This window comes from Gymnoscopelus braueri (genome assembly GCF_963280865.1).
Source record: "Gymnoscopelus braueri genome assembly, chromosome: 19".
NCBI lineage: Eukaryota > Metazoa > Chordata > Actinopteri > Myctophiformes > Myctophidae > Gymnoscopelus > Gymnoscopelus braueri.
The window spans coordinates 20940313-20960432 of NC_137621.1; the positions used below are offsets into that span (position 1 = coordinate 20940313).

The 20120-nt window shown below is 44.2% G+C and overlaps 1 protein-coding gene across 1 annotated transcript in view; it reads right to left on the minus strand.

Annotated features, from left to right (window-relative positions):
* Window positions 1-4693: 4693 nt before the first annotated feature.
* ltk (leukocyte receptor tyrosine kinase) overlaps window positions 4694-20120 on the minus strand; it is an 87794-nt gene continuing 72367 nt past the window's right edge. The window contains exons 20-29 of the mRNA XM_080413635.1: window positions 17789-17975; window positions 15825-15915; window positions 14311-14375; window positions 10913-11042; window positions 10380-10477; window positions 10010-10102; window positions 8700-8801; window positions 8309-8443; window positions 7633-7723; window positions 4694-6027 (exon numbers count right to left, since the gene is read on the minus strand). Of these exons, the coding sequence (XP_080269761.1) occupies window positions 4909-6027; window positions 7633-7723; window positions 8309-8443; window positions 8700-8801; window positions 10010-10102; window positions 10380-10477; window positions 10913-11042; window positions 14311-14375; window positions 15825-15915; window positions 17789-17975 (2111 nt within the window). The 3' untranslated portion in view covers window positions 4694-4908. The remainder of the gene's footprint in view (window positions 6028-7632; window positions 7724-8308; window positions 8444-8699; window positions 8802-10009; window positions 10103-10379; window positions 10478-10912; window positions 11043-14310; window positions 14376-15824; window positions 15916-17788; window positions 17976-20120) is intronic.

Genomic DNA, 20120 nt, shown 5'->3' on the forward strand with positions numbered 1-20120 from the left:
TTGGTAGAGGGTTGTGTAGTTATATCTTGTCATGATATAGATTAGAAAGGGATCATCTCCTCCTTGACTCACTGTACTGTAAAACAACTTGAAAAGTCACTCCTTTTGTACATAAGCAAAGCTGCCTGATATATTACATCACATCAAAACCCATTACGGTATTTGTTTTAAATAAAAACATCAACTTCCAATTGATTTAGCCTTACATATTAGGAAGAAACCCCAGATCTTCAAATAGTAAAATTAACAGGAACTTATTTTTATGTTTTATAAATATAGCACCTTTATGATTCTTAAGTTTTCCCTATGATTATGAGTCAAAGAACCACTTTTAGTGCTATTTAGCACCATTTTTGTTTCGTGTGAGATATGATCTGCTGGACAGCAAATTTCAACATGAAGTTGGTGATAAAATTGACCGCTTCTTAACTTAGACATACTTCTCTCATGTTTATCTTGAGAGAAGGATGTCTAAGTTATGGGTTTCCTCCCATAAAGTGAAAAACCAAGTACTGTCAAAATATTAAATAGTGTCATAAAGCATGTGCAGTACAATACTGTGGTTTGCGAAAAAGACTTTAGGGTTCTGGTCCCATAGATTATCATGCTTTATTTTGTATTTATATGATAGACTGAGTGATCAGCTGATTGATATACTTATCATTTTTATAAATCCTGATAACAAATATGAGGGCTGTTGTAATTTGGGGCCGCCCCTAGACCTTTGGGCCCCTGGGCCTGGGCCCAACATGGTCCTTCAGGGATCATCGACACATCACAACCCCCATTCTTTAACGCCACGCAGTGGCCAGTAACTGCTCAAAACACAAGGAAGATCAATATATCTTCTTTTATTTGGGGCAAAATATGTGTAAATGGAAAAGGTGACATTGCATAGAGTTTATAATTTTTGCTCAGTCAAGTAGAGCCACAACAAATGTAATGACAAAAGTGATACAGCAAGAAAGTTTCCAAATTCAATGTCAAATGAAATTGAGAAATAAAATGTACCAGAAAACATCCTAGACTGTATCTAGTGACCAAGGATGTGGTTGACTGCTGTTTAAGCAAAAAACTATGTTTTAACGTTTTAAATGCCTTGGGGCCTGTTCCTCAAAAGGTGAATTAGAGCTAAAGCCTGGCTTTTCCACCTATCCTGGCTTAATTTAGCCAGGATTAGAGCTGACTCGGTTCCTCAAAAGGTGAATTATCTTGAAGATTAGTTTAGCCAGTTCACCCTGGCTAAGTTTAGCCTTATCCGATTCCTCAAAAGAGAATTGAAGCAAGCCTAGCTTAGTTACCATGGCAATTTAGCTGTGAAGTTAGCCTGGTCAGGAGCAGGCTAACAGCCAAGTTTACTTAATCTAGTGCCTTGTTCTTCAAGTTTTTCCACAGTTAATTCAAAACATGTGTTTGTATATGGACTCATTTTAATGACCCTGCATTCAAATAAAATGAAATAAATACAATAAGATATAATCAAATTAATTACTGAAATAGTGTGTGACCATGAATCATAATCATAATTGTTTCACAATGACTCATGTGATATGTAATTGTCACTCTGTTATAGTTAACACTATAGTTCATCTTGTTGTTAGATGTTTGATAATATATTCCATTTTTTTTAAAATATTATATAAAATGTCTGACACATACATACACACACATATACCCGTAACTAATAAATTTATATATATATATATATATATATATATATATATATATATATATATATATATATAAATTATTAGTTAAGGGTTTAAAGGAGCCTCTTTGTAAGTCAATGAGGAGCATATTTTAAATTATCAATTTCTAGTCAATGGAGAAATTATTTTGTATTTCTTGTCCACCTTTGGAGTTACATCATGATGGCAAGGTAACTACACAACCCAAACCTCTACCAAAGTGGTCTTGCAAATGTGGGGTTATTTATTGCGTGTCTCGTCCCGTCCCCCCCCCCGCTCATCCCGTCACGGCCCCCTGTCGCGGTCAACCCCCCCCCGTCCCGTCCCGTCCCGTCCCGTCCCGTCCCGTCCCGTCCCGTCTTGTCCCGTCCTGTCCCGTTGTGGCCCCCGTCGCAGTACACCCCCCCCCGTCCCGTTCCCGTTCGTCCCGTTGCCCGTCCGTCTCAAACACACACACACACACACACACACACACACACACACACACACACACACACACACACACACACACACACACACACACACACAAAATACTTTGCCATGCTTTCTCCCTGGATCTATTTATTGCGGTCGCGTTTCCTTTCTTGCTTAAATACATTTGACTTCCTTGTATGATTTCATGAGCTGCTGCAGTGCTGCTATTCAGCCACAGAGAAGAACGCTGCTCTGGTTTTGGACTCCGTGATTGGTCAAGTTCAAGGAATCTGTGCTCGAGTTCATGGTCTTTTATAGAAATACGTCGCCGGCGAATCCCCGCCCATTCAGCCTGGCTTCATTATCCTGGCTGGACACAGCCTGTCTTGACAAGGTCTAGCTCGACAAAGTTGCTCCTTTTCAGCCTGGCTTGGCGTCTGAGGAACGGAACAAACGAGGCTTTCCGGACCCGACTTTGTCAAGCCTTGATTTGGCTTAAGGCCAGGCTTTGTTAATTCACCTTTTGAGGAACAGGCCCTTGGTATGTAGAACATAACTTCATAGGCAACAAAGTCCACTCCCAAAAGCTGTACTAAAGTTAGTATGAAGCGGACTGCTATGCTAAAATAACAACCAATGGAAATACTTACCTGTAAGCGTACAAGCCTTCAAAACCCTAATGAAAAATCTATCTAATATGTTCTGTCAAACACAATAAAATAAGCCCCCTACTCCCTCCAAAAACTAAAACAACCAAAAAAAAAACACCACCACCTTCAAAGTGGTCAAATTACAATAAGTTCAACACATTAATACTGACTAAAAGTTCTCACTGTTTAATCTTTGATTATAAATTGAGATACCCACAACATCCTGTGTAGTATGTCAAACATTACTGTCTCCCCCTGTTGAGTACGAATAGGTACTGCAGGCAGCAGTAACCAATGGCAGTGATCAACTACAAACTGACCCTCAATAAAAACACGCATACATACATTATATATATATATATATATATTGATACTTTATCAATATATGAGATAACATAAAATGGCTACAAATGTATCAGGTTAGTCAAATATAAATACGCTTACAGAGAAGGAAGACTTGCTTACAGGCTGTCAGGGTCATACTGTACTGCTAGTCTCCTGTGTGGCCTGAGCTGCACTTCCTCTCACCTACGGTCCAAAGTGAATATATTAGTAATTGCGAACATGGGACATTTCGAAAAGGAAAGAAAAAAAAACACAATTCTGTAAACCTAATACAATTATAATAAAAGTTTTCAGAAAATGGAATCAGTAGCTTAAACATGAATGTCTTTTCACATGAATGAGAGCGATTTAAGCGTTGTCAACAAAGAGTGAACCAGCATGGTCAAGGGTGAGCAGTTATACCACTACACCTAATACTGTAAGCTCCAAAAATACTCACACTAAACACACTAAAATCCTCAGCGTTCATTTATCCAGGTATAACTCAGAGAATGTATAGTGTTTATAATGTACACTTAGAGTTAAGGGAAACCTTGCAGATTTTGAACCTAACTTGTTCTCATGTGTGGAGAGATCAATACTATATGGTAAACGGAAAATACCCCTATGTCTTCTGTGTATTTCTCCACAAAATGTTGACATCGCGAAACCTTGACTTCGTCAAACAAGTCATTTCATGTCATCGAGCATACAGAATTCTGTATGCCCGATGATGCAAAAGAAAAAACACTGACGATTTGACTGTGTAGCGGTAGTGAATGACATGACACATTCATTATTTAAGGACTTATGTCAATATGGATCATTCACTGCACTTTGTACAACACAACTACGTCATATTATTGAACGGCAAAGGAAAACAGGCATGGAGACACTCTTCCTCCTGGCTCAAGTGTTTGTGGAAGGATATAATTACATTCCTACGCTACACTGGAAACTATAACTGATTATTCACAACAAGCACAGCAACAAAAAAAGCTAGGAACGGAGTCCAGCTGAAGGGGCTGGTCTTCATGAAAGCCATGTCCAGTAATATGGACCCTTAGGAAAGTGATGGAAGTACCTGGAGGTGTTCCAGTGATTCAGTAAGTCAGTGCTCTGCTACCAGTGTTCTGGAGGCCCAGGGTGTGGGCCTCCACTCCAGTGTCGTCTTTTCGCAATCACAGTGTGTGTGTGTGTGTGTGTGTGTGTGTGTGTGTGTGTGTGTGTGTGTTTGTGAATACACTACTATACTTGTGAGGGACAAAGCTGTAAATGAATTAGAGAAATAGACATCGTTACGACCGTTCTCCTGGGACTCCGAAGATAAATGGTGGTTTCATGGCGTGCCAGTGTCATGCACCGAAAATAGCAGATCTACAAACTCACAACGTTACGGTTAAAAATGGCAAAAACAAATGTCTTAATGGCATTCCTAATGTCCTATTCCTAAAATATATTTTTTTAGATGTCCTCACACAAGTATAGTAATACAAACGTGTACGTGTGCGCGCGCGCGTGTGTGTGTGTGTGTGTGTGTGTGTGTGTGTGTGTGTGTGTGTGTGTGTGTGTGTGTGTGTGTGTGTGTGTGCGCGTGCGTGCGTGCGTGCGCTCCAGCATTTTTAGGAACTCTTGGTTACTCATTCTGTGGCCCTTGGCGTCACGGTGGACCCCCTGCGGTCAGAGTCTTTTGTTCTTCGTTCTCCAGGCGTCCAGTTTCAGTTGGCATGTTAATCCGTAGTGTTACAGCATGTACGTTACAGAATTCCAGAGCTCTAATTTCAATGGAAATCCCCGGTGGGGGCGGTGGTCGGGTAGGGTTGAGTTGCTTGCTACACAGGCGTGACGCTAAGGTCTTCAGACAGAGAGAAGCCAGAGTCTCTGTCCCGTGTGGGTTTCTCTGGCTTGGTGTGTCGCCTCACGTCTTCGTGGCCGTAGCTGGCGTGGCGTTTCAGCAGCAGCTTAGGCATACCGGCGGCGGAGGAGTTGGTGTGGAGGCCCAGCCCCAGGCCAGACACAGAGGAGAAGCTGGGCACGGAGCTGGCGCTCGCTCCGGCTTCCGGTGCTTTGGGCATCACTAAGGGCAGGCTCTCCGCCTCGTAGCTCTGCTCGTCATAGGCGTAGTTGACGTTGCCACAGGGGAAGCTCTGGAGCTTAGCCAGGTCCATGACGGCTGCTGTGGGGCCTGCGGTGGCGGCACTGGCGCCCCCTGCTGGGGCCTTGCGGGAGGACAGGCTTGAGGTAGCTGGAGCCTGGCTGGACGGGGCCGGGGAGGAGGAAGGGCAGACGGTAGAGGGGCTGAGGTGGGCCATGTTGCCCCCGCTGTCACACCCAGCCTCTGCACCACACTCTGAGGCCGGGTTGCAAGGCGTAGAGACCTGAGAGGTGGAGGTTGTGGATGTCGACAAGGAAGAGGGGCTTGAAAGAGGCATGGACTGAGTGTGAGCCAGCGCCTTCTTCCCCCTGCTGAAGCTCTCCAGCACCCAGGAGCCATATGTGGGGTTCCACAGGTTCTTGGTCTTGTTCTTCAGCCTCTGGCTCCCCGAGGAGGAGCTGTTTCTGGAGCAGGGTCGGTGGTGGAGGGGCTCCGGGTGGAGCCAGGATCCTGCTGGACACACCCCCGCCGCCGCTGCCGCTGCCGGCAAGCCAGGGGCTGGGACAGGCTCGGCCCAAGACGGCTCCAACGCCTCGCGGTAGGACGTGACTTCCTGGTGTACGTGCTGGGTCCTCTGGAGGAGCAGGCGGGGCTTGGTGGGCTGTGGGGGAAGTGTGGCGGGACCCAAGCCCAGGGAGGACGGGCCCAGCTGGGACGAGGGGTCCTGGGGAACAGGATGAGATGCCAGAAGCGGGGTGAGGCTGCTAGAGGTGTGTTCAGAAGGACGGATCACACCCTCTTCCTCCACGGTTGGAACGGTTTCTATTGGCAGGGGGGTGTTGATCACATCTGGATCCTGGTAGAGAGAGGAACGGAGGTCATTTGTAGATGCAACACTGCTGTACGACATAGAGCTGTATAAAATAGAGCTTAAGTGCATAATATAACTAATCGATAGTCGTTATAAAAACATATTTACAATTTTTGCATTGCATTGATTTGTTGATAACAAATAAAGAATTTGCTAAGAAATTTGCTTCTCGATGATTTGATTAATAGAACAATAAATCGATAGAATAATTGCTAAGATAGCTGCAACCCTAAAGATACATATCCTATAAATGAATTTGAACAAATATATCCTATAATACACAATTACAATTCGCAAAACTGCCCATGCGTGGACGTGCCACTGCAGTTTGTCTGTGCTGTTCATCCGGGTCCTGGCAACCGTACCGAGCCGAGTGCAGCCGACAAGAGTCGAGCGAAAACGAGGCGCCCGCCATTGAAAACGCCACCAGCCTACTACTACATGACAGCCTCGCGCCTGTGTCTGTCGAGTAAAAACCGTGCATCAACTGTGTGTTGTCACACGCCACTTAATGCAAGTAAATTCACGCCTTTAGAGCCTCCATCTAAGTCTGGGGAAGAGCATTTCAGCCTTACTGTGAGCTACGGGGAGCTAACGCTAACAGCCTTGAGCTACACACAAACACACACGCACACACACACACACACACACACACACACACACACACACACACACACACACACACACACACACACACACACACACACACACACACACACACACACACACAAATGGAGTCTGTACGGCTGTATATCAACACATGACGTCGGTGGGAGAGGAGATATTGTGTGTTTTGGACAAACAGCAGTGTGGTGCTGATGTTTGTTGTGTGAAGCTTAAAGGATCTACACCATGAATTTTAAAAAAATATTTGATATTTAATATCATATGGTGTATGTCCCTCAAACCTTTTTCAAAAGGTTTGAGCCTAAATCATCACTCAGATATACTCATCCCAAGTCAATTGTCTCTGGCTTATACAGCACTTTCAGCTGCAATACCAAAACGTCCTTTTGGGCAGGGGGGGGCTACTGAGCAATTCTGTCTGGCCATCATCAATGCAATGGCAAGGCAAGTGATGTCACTTGCATTGCCATTCTGAAATGGCCTGTTCAGACACGCCCATTCTGAAAATCTCTGAAATGAGAATGAATGACTGAATGTTAAAAAAATATATTTTTTGGGGTACAAGAGACACTGGGGAGCCCAAAAAATACCCCCCCCCCCAAAAAAAATGAAATTCATGGTGTGGCCCCTTTAATGTCAGAGTGTTTGTGTTGGAGCGCCTCAGTGCGGCTGCAGATTTCATGTGCAACCTCTTGCATGCGTGGCTGTGGCTTTACAGTAGAGCCCCGTGCGCGGCTAGGCGATGTTTCGCGGGGGTCCGAAGGGGTCCACGATGTTTCGCGGGGGTCCCCCCCCCCCTGTTTTTCTTCTTCTTTTTTTTTTTATCCCATGATTTTGTAACCCCAAAATAAGCAAGCCCTCACTAGAGCCCTGTGCGTGGCTAGGGGGCAGGGCGCCCGGACCTCTAGTAAAGTATATAATAACGTTTATTTTCAGCACAATGACAGTGAATGTGTAATGTACCTGAGTGCAGTAATTGATCCTCTCCAGGATGGTGGAGAAGTTGGGCCTGTGTTCTGGACAGTGCTGCCAACACTGGGTCATGATCCGATACCTGCGGTACATCACAGTACATGACAGACAGTTCAGATACACAGCTCAAGGCTGTTGTTTAAGTCAGTGGTTCTGAACATGTATATCGTCGCTGTCAGGCAGAAACCTCTTATCTCCATATTTGAACGGTGTTTTTTTCCGAAAATGAATGCCTTACTTGATCATACTACAGTGTCACACAAAAGCACCAAAAGTAGCAGATCCACACGCTTGAAACGCGGCGCAAAGCGACACGTTTCGAGCTTGTAGATCTGCTACTTTTGTATTTGAATCCTGAAAAGTAACGGTTTTGGACATATGAGGTTTCCACCCGACAGAGACGATAAAACACGTCTGTATAAAGAATACTCAAAACACTTGCCGGAGGTAGTGAGGAAACTGTAAAAATGGGTCACGTTTGACACAATCAGAGTTAAATGAACACTCTAGATTTTGCTTCATACACAGTAAAATCTTCAATGGTAATTTATCCATTTACACAATTGTAACCAAATGGGCTCTTAGTTACGGGTCCATTTGGTTACATTTGTACACCCTCAGAGAGTTAAAGGAACCCTTTACAGTGTAACGTATTGCAGGTACTCACACAGGCCCTGGACAGCCCTTAGGAGGGTCCATCCTGCCACCACTGGTGACAAACTCCAGCACCTCCTGGTTGGTCTTGCAGGGATACGGCATGTATCCCAAAGAGAGAATCTCCCACAGCAATACTCCAAACGACCTGCAGGGGGTGACACACATCAAGGGAACAGAGTTGAGGTGGTGTGAGTGTGTGTGTGTTTTTTTTAATCTAAAGTTTTTAGATAATTATTACATTTCTTTTTACATTATGTTTTTTAATATTAATGTTATGTTATCAATAAAGTCTTAGTGTTTTGCCGATTATTTGGGGCCCCACTTGCAATACCCTCGCGGCCCTCCAGTGGACCCCAGCCCACAGGTTGGGAGCCACTGTATTAAGAGTGTATTTATTATACCATGTATCAGTCTTGCAGGTGAAAATGCCTTCCATAAAGGCTTCCGGTGGCATCCATTTGACTGGCAGCATGGCACGACCTCCTTTTCTATAATAGCTGGCTCTGAGGAGGAAAAGCAATGCTATCATTATTAGAGAATGGACATTTATTATCAGCCAGGGGAAGAGAAGAGGTAAATATCACAAGGCCATGAACTATATAAGTAAATTTAGAAGCGAGCCCTGTGGAGGAAAATTAGATAGCTTTTCAACCGGCTCTTATTTACCATAATCAATCCACTGCTGCCTGGACTGCTGTCACCATGAGACTCCTGAGACATGAAGCATTAGCAGTAGCCATAGCCCTACAGCCTGATTTATCCACTTAAACCCCAGCATCCATATTGTGGGGAAAGCTTTCATTGAAAATAGCAGATCGACAAGCTCACAACGCGCTGTGAGCTTGGCGATCGGCTATTTTCAGTGAAAGCTTTCCCCACAATAACAGAAAACAGAAAAGACTAGTATAGAGCCCTGAGGGACTCCGCTCAACCACATGGGGGTTAAGTGGTTATATACCTAGCTGCGCGTCGGTGACATGCACCGAAAATAGTCGATCCGCAAGCTCACAAGTGAGCTTGTGACAATGAAGATGATTCTGATTCAGATCAGAATATTTGTGAGCAAACATGTAGAGCAGTATTTCCAGGGTAGAATGTCTATGGATATCTACACAATACAAAAGAAAGTGTCCAGAACATTAGCTATGTCTAGTTTGTCAACCTGTGGATATTTAGAACAAAATAATATATTTCTAATAGTCAATAACAATATAATAAGTGTCCTGTTCTTCCAGAATTAAGGTTAATGAATAATACTGCCCCAGTGCGACAATACATTGTTGGTTGTGGTGATGATGATTTGGTCTATGGCTATGGCTACTGCCTGATGTGCCAGGATCAGTGGTGGAAAAAGTAAAAAAATGTTTTACTTAAGTAAAAGTATCAATACTGCAATGTAGAAATACTCTGTTAGTAAAAGTCTGGAATTCTAAATTTACTTGATTAAGAGTACAAAAGTGTTGGTATCAAAATGTACTTAAAGTACCAAAAGTAAAATTTATAAAAATCCTTTGAAAATAGCAGATCTACAAGCTCACAATGTGTCACATCACGACGCATTGTGAGCTTGTAGATCGGCTGTTTTCAAATGGCCGAAATGTACTGTATATAGGGCTGATTAATGTATGTTTTGTAATAATAATCAAAATCAAATGTACTTAGTTACTTTACACCATTGGCCAGCATGAGGCTGCAGATGTAGCACGCTCACCTGTATATATCTCGTGCCATGCCAAAGTCACCTATCTTTGCCACTCTGTCTGGCCCGGAGCACGTCAACAGACAGTTCCTGGCAGCGATGTCTCTGAAACACACACACACACACACACACACACACACACACACACATACACACACACACACACACACACACACACACACACACACACACACACACACACACACACACACACACACACACACACACACACACACACACACACACACACACATATATGTGTTTAGGGCAGTGGTTCTCGGGGTGGGGTCTCGGGACCCTCAGAGTTCCTTGGGGTGGTTCCAAATGGATACTTATACAGGTCTGTAAGTCTGAGAGTGTACAAATGGAAGGAGGGTTCAACCTGTGTATGAAGTGGTTCTCCTCCAGGTAGCGACAGCCAAAGGCGATGTCTCTGGCCATATGCAACAGCTCCAGCATGGTGAGAGAGGAGGCCTGGCACTGCACACGCAAACAACATATTGTCATTATGTTGGATGGAAACCTTGTATGTGTAAAACTGTTACTTTACAGGAAATGGGAACAAAATGACCTGTGTTCCAATGGAACTATCTGACTATTTGCAACAACTTTTGACAATTGATCGTCAATTGTCCCCCATCCTGATGAAAACAACTGTGTTTCATCAGTTGTTTTTATCAGAATGGGGGACAATTATTCTAGCACTAACACCTAGTGACTGCAACTTTCAACAGAACAGAACAAACATCTATGTAAGCACTCAAAACAATTATTATTTTAACTGTGGTGAAAACCGGGACAATTTGGTTGTGAATGTTGAAAACGGGGACATTTTAGTGTTTTAGAGATATTTATTGGGAGTTGGGACAGCCATAGAGGTGGCCACGCGTCCCGGTCTGGCCCAGGTAGACATACCGCACGTGGTCGGTTCTGTCTCAGGAAGGTCTTCATGTCTCCCCCAGTCATCAGCTCTAACAGGATGAAACGAGGTAGAATCTGCAGACTGACTCCAATGCAACGAACAATGTTCTGGTGGCTGAACTTACTGCATGGACATGGAGAATAAAGCATGGATTAGCAAGACTGTGAGTGTGTGTGTGTGTGTGTGTGTGTGTGTGTGTGTGTGTGTGTGTGTGTGTGTGTGGGGGGGGGGGGGGGTGTGTGTGTGTGTGTGTGTGTGTGTACACCTACAAGTATTTGTGTGAATCCGGGAAAACATCTGTGTCATTTTAGATTTTAGCTATATATATATATAACATTGGTTGGCTGTTCAAAAATAGCAGATCTACAAGCTCATAGCGCGTCACTTCCTGCCATGCTATGAGCTTGTAGATCTGCTATTTTAGAAAAGTCGTGAACATTTGTGCAATTTTTTTAATATATATATTTTTATGCCTTTATTTGACAGGACAGTAGTCTGACAGAAAATGGGGGAGAGAGATGGGGGGTGACACACAGCAAAGGTCGTCGGAATCGGGAGGCTAGGCCAGCGGGCACCCCAAATACATATATTTTTAAAGCAAACATTTTTTAAACTCAAATCTTTGCTTCTGAGGGGGTCCCTGGAACAATATATTTTGAGATGGGGGTTGGCGACCAAGTACATATAATTTTGGGGGTCCTTGACATTAAAATGGTTCGGCACCACTGATGATTGTTTTTACTGTTTTCAACTGCACTTATATATTGTGTTTTCTTTTTTGGTCTTTGTCCTGAATACTCTCATGAGTTTTTTTTTTGGTTAAATGTATTCAAATGTCCTTTAATAATGTGTTTCCTTTGCTTGATGTTTAATGACAAGTACATTGAATCACCTTGTTGTCGAAATGTGGTATACAAATAAACTTGCCTTGCCTTTATTTCATATGAGAACCTTTAACCCCTATAGTCTCTCTGGACTAATATATCACCAGGCAAAAAGAATCCTGTGTGGTAGTAGACATACAGTAGTGTCATAATAATGTTGTAGCTTTACAAGGACTTCGCAAGGTGTCATAATACTGAGGACCTAGTACATAAAATATACATAAATATAGTATATAGTCTCTGTCGGGTGGAAACCTCATACGTCCAAAACTGTGAAAAAATACAGCAAAGGTAGCAGATCGACAAGCTCAAAACAATCATGTAGATCTGCTACTTTTGTTTTTTTAGGGTGACGCTGTAGTATGATCGAGTAGGGCATTCATTTACGAGAAACGGTTAGAATATGGAGATAAGAGGTTTCTGCCCTACAGCAACGATATAAAAAAGGCATGAGATGATGTGCATTAAGAATGTGGCTGCTTTGAATAGGTTCTGAGCAATGCCCCATAATGCACTCTGGTGTGTGTATCATTTCATAGGCAGTGTAGACAGAAAGGAAGCTAAGGGCAGAGGGGAAGCAGGGACATAATGTACTGCATTATCCAGTCTGCTGGCTGCGCACACATTTGCAGTGGTGTAAAGTAACTAAGTACATTTACTCAAGTACTCAGTACTTAAGTAAAATGTTACGGCATTTCTTACTTTACTGGAGTATTTCCAATTTCCAATACTTTTATTTTTACTCCACTACACATCTCAGAGGCAAATAGAATTATTTGAAAACTTCAGTTACTAGTTACTTTGTAGATTTTGATTATTATTACAAAACATACATTAACCACTTCAGCCCTATATACATTTCGGCCATTTGAAAATAGCCGATCTAAAAGCTTACAATGCGCCGCATTGTTAGCTTGTAGATCTGCTATTTTCAAAAGGATATTTTATACATTTTATAAATTTGAAAACTACATTTTGATACCAATACTTTTGTACTTTTACTAAAGTAAATTTCGGACCAAATTCTGGACTTTTACTTGTAACAGAGTATTTCTAAATTGCAGTATTGATACTTTTACTTGAGCAAAAAATGTGAGTACTTTTCCACCACTGCACATTTTACCCCCACTCTGATGGATGTTGATGACTGAGCTAACAAACAGCTCACCTATTGCTCTCTCACCTATTCTCTCAATTTCTCTCTTTCACACACGCACGCACACACACACACACACACACACACACACACACACACACACAATGGACATCAATATTTTAGGACAGTAATTGTAGAAATACTACAAGCTATCTAATTGTTTTTAAATCCATAAAACAAAACATTTTCTTGTTAGGACCAGGAAAATAGTCCTCAATATTTCTACTATACTTGTGGGGACGTGTGGGCCTAACAAGTATAGTAATATCATTATACAAACAAAGCACACACCATGCACGCACGCACGCACACACACACACACACACACACACACACACACACACACACACACACACACACACACACACACACACACACACACACACACACACACACACACACACACACACACACACACACACACAGAGTGAATTCTCACTCTAACTCACTATAATAAACAACAGCTGAGGGGATGGATATGAAAACAAGCAAGCCATTGAGGAGAACATTTGTAGCTGTGGCCCTCGCAAGCTGAGCCAGCGGACTGACGGTACGTATCTGTTTCTCTGTTGAGTCCTGTTTGGTGTGCCAGCTGCCTCACACATGTGAGAGAGACGCTAGGTTAGCAGTGTGTTGGTGTGTGTTTGAATTGTATGCTGTGGTATGTGGGTTGGCCTAATGTGTGTGTAAGTGTTAGGAATGTCACAATATTATTGACCAAATACCTCAATATGGATATTGTGATAATAATACCATATTGTAACTTTAATATCATTTTCTTTTTCTTTTACAAACATCCTGTATTCAAATTGGCTAATGGTGGGCGGGCGGACCATGGCCACATCACTCTGATTCAGACATAAACATAAACAAACCTGATACGCCCATATATAGGCAGGACATTGGCCAGGTCACTCTGACTCAGACATAACCATAAACAAACCCGATACAGTTGTCCAGAACCGCCAATCCGACCGATACAGTTATGTCCATATATTGGCATATATGGATCTCCAGTTGTCCAGAACCGCGGTGGTGCAACGTATAGGTGTGAGGGCCACGTAGCGGCCTGAACTCTAGATGTGAGGACCACGTAGCGGCCTGAACCTCTAGTTTCAGAAAATAGCTAAAACAGCCAATCTACAAGCTAAGACTATTTTTGCTGTTTTTGAACATTTTTGAAAGTATACAGTAGGGCTTAAGTGATTCAAACCAGGAAAAGATAATACGATATTATGATATCCAAAATCCCAGATGAATATTGAGTCTTATATCAGGAAATCATTACAATATGGATAGTGTATATACTAATGTGGGAGGTGCAGAGGAAGTGTATGGCTGTGTTGCACACCTCATAATCAGAGCCTCCATCAGGAAGTCCATCTCATCCTGTTCAGAGCAGATCTCTGGAAGTGTCTGTGGAACACAGAGGAATAGGAAGACATGGTAAGAGGTGTGTGTGTGTGTGTGTGTGTGTGTGTGTGTGTGTGTGTGTGTGTGTGTGTGTGTGTGTGTGTGTGTGTGTGTGTGTGTGTGTGTGTGTGTGTGTGTGTGTGTGTGTGTGTGTGTGTGTGTGTGTGTGTGTGGGGTGGGTGCCATGTATACAGGGGACTCTACATAAGTAGGCATGACAGAATAGTGGATTTGATATCTACAGATATCACTTCTATTTTCAGGTCCTCCATCATGCTGTATAAGCATTCTACTGTGAAGCCGAGCATGTTTAACCTGTGTAACGATGATTCTGTGTTCTCTAACATTTCAGCTAACACCCCTGATGTCATTGTTGTTAATGAAAACCATAGGGAGGTGTTCATTCTCGAGGTCGGCTGTACTTTTGATTACAGCTTAGAGGAAGCCTTCCTAACCAAAGTGCTAAAATATCATCAGCTAGAGCAGACCATCTCTCAGCTAGGCTACAGATGTAAACTTTTGGTTTTTACAATTAATTGCAAATGGCCGGCCTCTCCAAAAGGAGGGCTAAACAATTAGCAAGGTACTGCTCAATATCAGCTATTATAGGAAGCCGCTCAATTTGGAGGAGGCGTTGCTTCCTTTACCCATGATTGTTGTCCGCTGTGTTTGACAAGTATGCCATCTTTTGTTTTGTATGTAACGTTGCTCTGCTTTACATGCGCTTTGTAACTAACTGTTTTCCCTTCATCTGACTGCACTGGCAGTGTTTATGTCCTTTGTACATCCTGTACTTCTCATTATGTGGACATAAATAAATATTTCAAATGTGTGTGTGTGTGTGTGTGTGTGTGTGTGTGTGTGTGTGTGTGTGTGTGTGTGTGTGTGTGTGTGTGTGTGTGCGTGCGTGCGTGCGTGCGTGTGTGCGTGCGTGCGTGAATTTTCAGCATATTTATGTGAACATTGCTAAGAGTCCAGACAGGGCAGGACTAATCAGCAGACTATTCAAGAACAGGCAGACCCATGTGGAGATATGAAAGAACAGCTGATTTTCAGTCAGTTTACTTTACATATCATGGATTTCTGGTCAAAGTTCTGTGACGGTAAACGATTGGTTTCCATGTCATCGTTGCCTTTTTGATGCCGTATCAGTGATGATTACAAAATGTTAATGGACCCCACCAGCTACCTGGATCACATCAGAGCAAAGCCGGAATTCTGTCAAACTCCAAGACACCGCATCGGTGTGAAGGCGTTAGAAAAGGTTGTAATCTAATATCCTTTCGTTCTAGAAGCGTGACCTTTAGATCAGACAGATGAGTGCGTGTGCGATGTGACGTTGTTTACTGGGTAATGTCACGTAATGAATAGTACTCCCACACCGTGTGAGGTGCTCTCATCTAACACTTAGAAATAAGCTGTCATCCTGTGAGTGTTGTGCAGTGAGCTGACCTTTATGGCCACCTGCATGGCGGTGTGGTCACTGTTCGTCCCCAGGACCTGGCCCTCGTACACTTCACCGAACGCACCATGGCCCAGAGCCCTGCCACAGGAAAGATATATTGATATACTGTATTGATCCTCCCGGGGGAAATTATGGTGTTATAACACAGCAGGCAACCAGCAATCAAGAGGCAAGCAAATATTCACGCAGGCTTTCATCCAACACACGCAACGTATATGTTACGGTTCATGTGGGAAACCAGTACACACAAAGCGGAACGAGGTGCGATGGTTTTTCCGGCACGGGAGATTGGGGTCGGGCCGTGGCCGAGTCTCTTGGAGACTAGGCCCCTCGAGGGAAATGAAACACCCCCCGGCCGCCGGGGTAAAATAGCGGCAATTAGCTGACCCGGTTGGCCCGTCTGCTTCCCGTTTGTTGTCTTTTTTTTTTAGCCGGGGCTGCTTGCGCTCTCTTCCCGTTCGGCACGGCAACCCCCCCACGACGCGTGGCCAAAAACAAGCGCTTCTCGTTGAAGCTGAGCCCAACTGAACTGGTTTCTCTCTCTCACACACACACACACACACACACACACACACACACACACACACACACACACACACACACGGATAGAGTCAGGGATAGAGACAGAGAGAGTGATAAGCTTGTGCTGGCTGGACACTTTATTCTTCCCTAGGGATGATACGGCAGCTGACCAATCATCACAAGCTAAAGCAGTATCTTCTCTGCTTTACAGCAACTGAATACATAAATGTAAGCTAAGTGCCATCATGAGCTGTCACCACGGGCGACCTTGCTATTTAAGGAACTCACCATGTAAAAAATTTATGAAACTTGGCCACCAAACACGGTTACTACAGACGGTTTGGTAAAATGAATGGCTGAGGAGACACTGGAGTTTATCCAGATGAAAACTAACCAAAACAAAAAGTGGGAAACAGTAACTTGCAAAGGTTCACAGACTGGCAGTGAAATGGGGAGGCGGTCCTGCCAGCAGCACCTGTATTTTCAGCCAACTCCCTCCACACAGTGTTGGGGAATCCCAGCAGGACTAGCATTTCATTTGCCAGAGCAGTTCCTCATTGACAGTAATGTTAATCTATTCATTAAATTTATGTTGATCAAATGCAATTCTGTCATTGTATTTTCTAATGAATAAGGTTGGGTTTATGATAAAACAAATTATCACCCATGGCCAATGCTGGGAGATAAACTATAGACCAATTATTTGTTTACAAACATTGAGACTGGACGCACAGATGACTGTTTCATGTAATCAATTCCAAACAGATCCCCAAACCTGCTGTTTTAAGGTGAGCTTGTTTCAGTTCATTCAACCTCCTCTGTGTGTAGGCTAGTGGGGTGCGCCCTGGCGACACATATATACTTCATCGCGCAACGGTATTGCGTACCGAGAACAGCTGACATACAAGCTCACAATCAGGTCGCGGATGCGACCGCTGTGAGCTTGGAGATCTGCTATTCTCGGCCGTTCACTGCGCGCGACACCTTCGCGGGACGGAGCATACATTTGTCTTGACAGGCTGCAGCTGCGCGAGCCAAGCAGGTTCTGGTGCCATGATCATAGAACACTCCCTCCGTTCTTATGACAGCCACTGGAGGTGGGGTTTGGGGGACAACTGCTTTGAATTGTTATTATTGTTTACACACAACAGAAACCAAGCATTATATATTTCACGAGTGAGAGATCACAGTAAAAATCCTAAGCATTCTTCCTCCATACTGGGAGAAAAACAGCATCTGAAAGTTTGATGGGATGCATTTTTACACGTGAGACTGTGACCACTTTTACATAGCATCTTATGAGCGGTGGGGTTCTTTTGCTGCCGACCTGCGCGCATACTGTTTCATATCAGTGTGACGTCGTCTGTTAAGGCGTCTATGTAGTTTATGGTGGAAGTCATATCGCCCAGCCCTAGCTGTTGCATTGCACCTGAGCAGCGTGATGTTCTTGCGTGGCACTTCCTTCAGTTCACTGAGAGAGGCAGCCTTCCCTGCAAAGCAGTAGTTGGGGTTGTAGTCGGTCATGATGGTGGACGAGCGGATCTTGCTCAGCTTGTACTCGGGGCTCTGAAGACGCACCCTCACCGCATGGAGCTGGTTCTTCTTGCGGTAGTAAACTAGAGAGACGGAAAGAGAGAGCAGGAGAGAAATGGAAGTTTTTTTCACTTAGTGGCCCTGAAAACCCTTTTAAAACCATAACCCCAACTGTAGCCATGATCCTTGACCTGTAAGTACTACAAGTTGTAGCGTCAGTTTCCTGATTACGTACAGGAACAGTAACCCAAGGAGCGGTCAAGTAGCATCACAATGGCGTATGCTCTCGGATTTGATCAGGGACCAGTGAAGTACTGTGATATAGGCATTGCCATAATAAATGTATACAATAAAGTAGCACTTTCCAGCATTTAAGAACATGATGATGGTACGACGTAGAAAACTTAGCCGGGAAATAGCCGGACTGGTCGACACACCAGAGATAACATTGTCCTCGCCCGTCTAATTGAAGCTCATTCATTCTGAGCACATCCCTGGCACTCCCGTACAATCATCCTCGCACTTAAATCACAATGAATTGTGGGAATTGGGAATTGCGCCACAGCGCACCATTGACCTCTCGTTGCTTACTGCTCCTGGACCATCTTGCACCCAGTGAGTTTGGACTCACCCTCCATGGAGGCGGCCCGCGTCCCCGATGCAAGTGGGTAGTCTGCCAGGGAGGGGCGCTGCGTGCAGGTAAGAGGAGGTTGCCCTTTGCCGTCGAGCCATCGCCCGGTGCAGACGCCAGGGACTCGGCGGTGGGGGGGTGGGGGTTGGGGGATGGTGGAGGGGGGGGGGGGGAGAGAGCAGGAGGAAGAGGAGGGAGGTTGGGGAGGAATGGAGGAAGAGGAGGAGGAGGAGGAAGAAGATGCAGAGACGGGGCGCCCAGGGAACAGACTACCTCCCTGCATGGGGGAGAGCTCAGGTGAAGAGACACCATTAACCTGTAGACTGGAGATCTCTGAGTGTGTGTGTGTGTGTGTGTGTGTGTGTGTGTGTGTGTGTGTGTGTGTGTGTGTGTGTGTGTGTGTGTGTGTGTGTGTGTGTGTGTGTGTGTGTGTGTGTGTGTGTGTGTGTGTGTGTGTGTGTGTGTGTGTGTGTGTGTGTGTGTCAGTATCAGTCTATTTTATTTCGGTCCATTTAAAAGAGCAGATATACATACATACAGTTAAGTCCACCAATGTTAGTGGCATCAAAAAGGTGTAGGCTGAAGCCGAGGCTTATTTTGCTTTTTAAACAAAACTTAGTAACACTGTTTCAAACGTGTGTGTGTGTGTGTGTGTGTGTGTGTGTATATGTTTATATATACATATTTTATTACTTCCCTGCGTGGGGGGGGGGGCTTGCAGAGGATGATAAGCTTGTGGTGATTGGTCAGCTGCTGTAGTGTCCCTACGGAAAATATGGCAGCTGGCCAATCAGAGCAAGCTTATAGTACCTCTGCACGCTGAACTGTCACCGTGTCAATAATGAAAACAGCAACCTTCGAAGGCGCACAGAATGGTGATGCTGGATGTGTTTTTACTTAGCCAACTCCCTCTCCACACCGATCGGAAATCCCAGTGGGACTATACCATTGTATTCACCGGGGTAGTTCCTCATTGAAAATAACAATCTATATATTAATTAAAGTGTTGATTAACACCTTTACCGCCGGGCCCGTAGTTCTACGGGCCGTTAAATCCAACGGTTAAGCGCCGAGCCCGTAGTCCTACGGGCTGCGGTCTTTTCGCGCATGCGCGGTCCGGGTGCACTTTCGGAATTTTTTTGATCCACTTCCGTTTCCGGTTTGATGACAGGAAATAGAATTATTTGGGATCCGGTTTCGACGATCACGCCCGCTCCCATTCTACAGACGAAACTGAAACTCAATTCTCTTCCTGTAGTTTTTTCTCCTCGCATTTCACTGTTTAACGTAATCCGCTCTAACTACAACATGGATGCCCCGTTTGACACGCGATCTTCACTGGGAGATACAGGGAGATCTCGCGGATGTAAACAGACCGTTCACGGCTCAATCTTAAGGATTTTAACAAGATCTATGGCGACATGAAAAAAACAAAAAAACAACAAAAACACCTTGGCACTGGTGAGTACATTATGAGATTAACCTCTGGCGGTGGATGTGTTAAACACAATTTTCTTGTCTTTGTGAATAAATAGGCTATGGGTATGTGATCAACAAATTATCACCAGGTATTTGTCATTGCAACGACAAAAGCCCC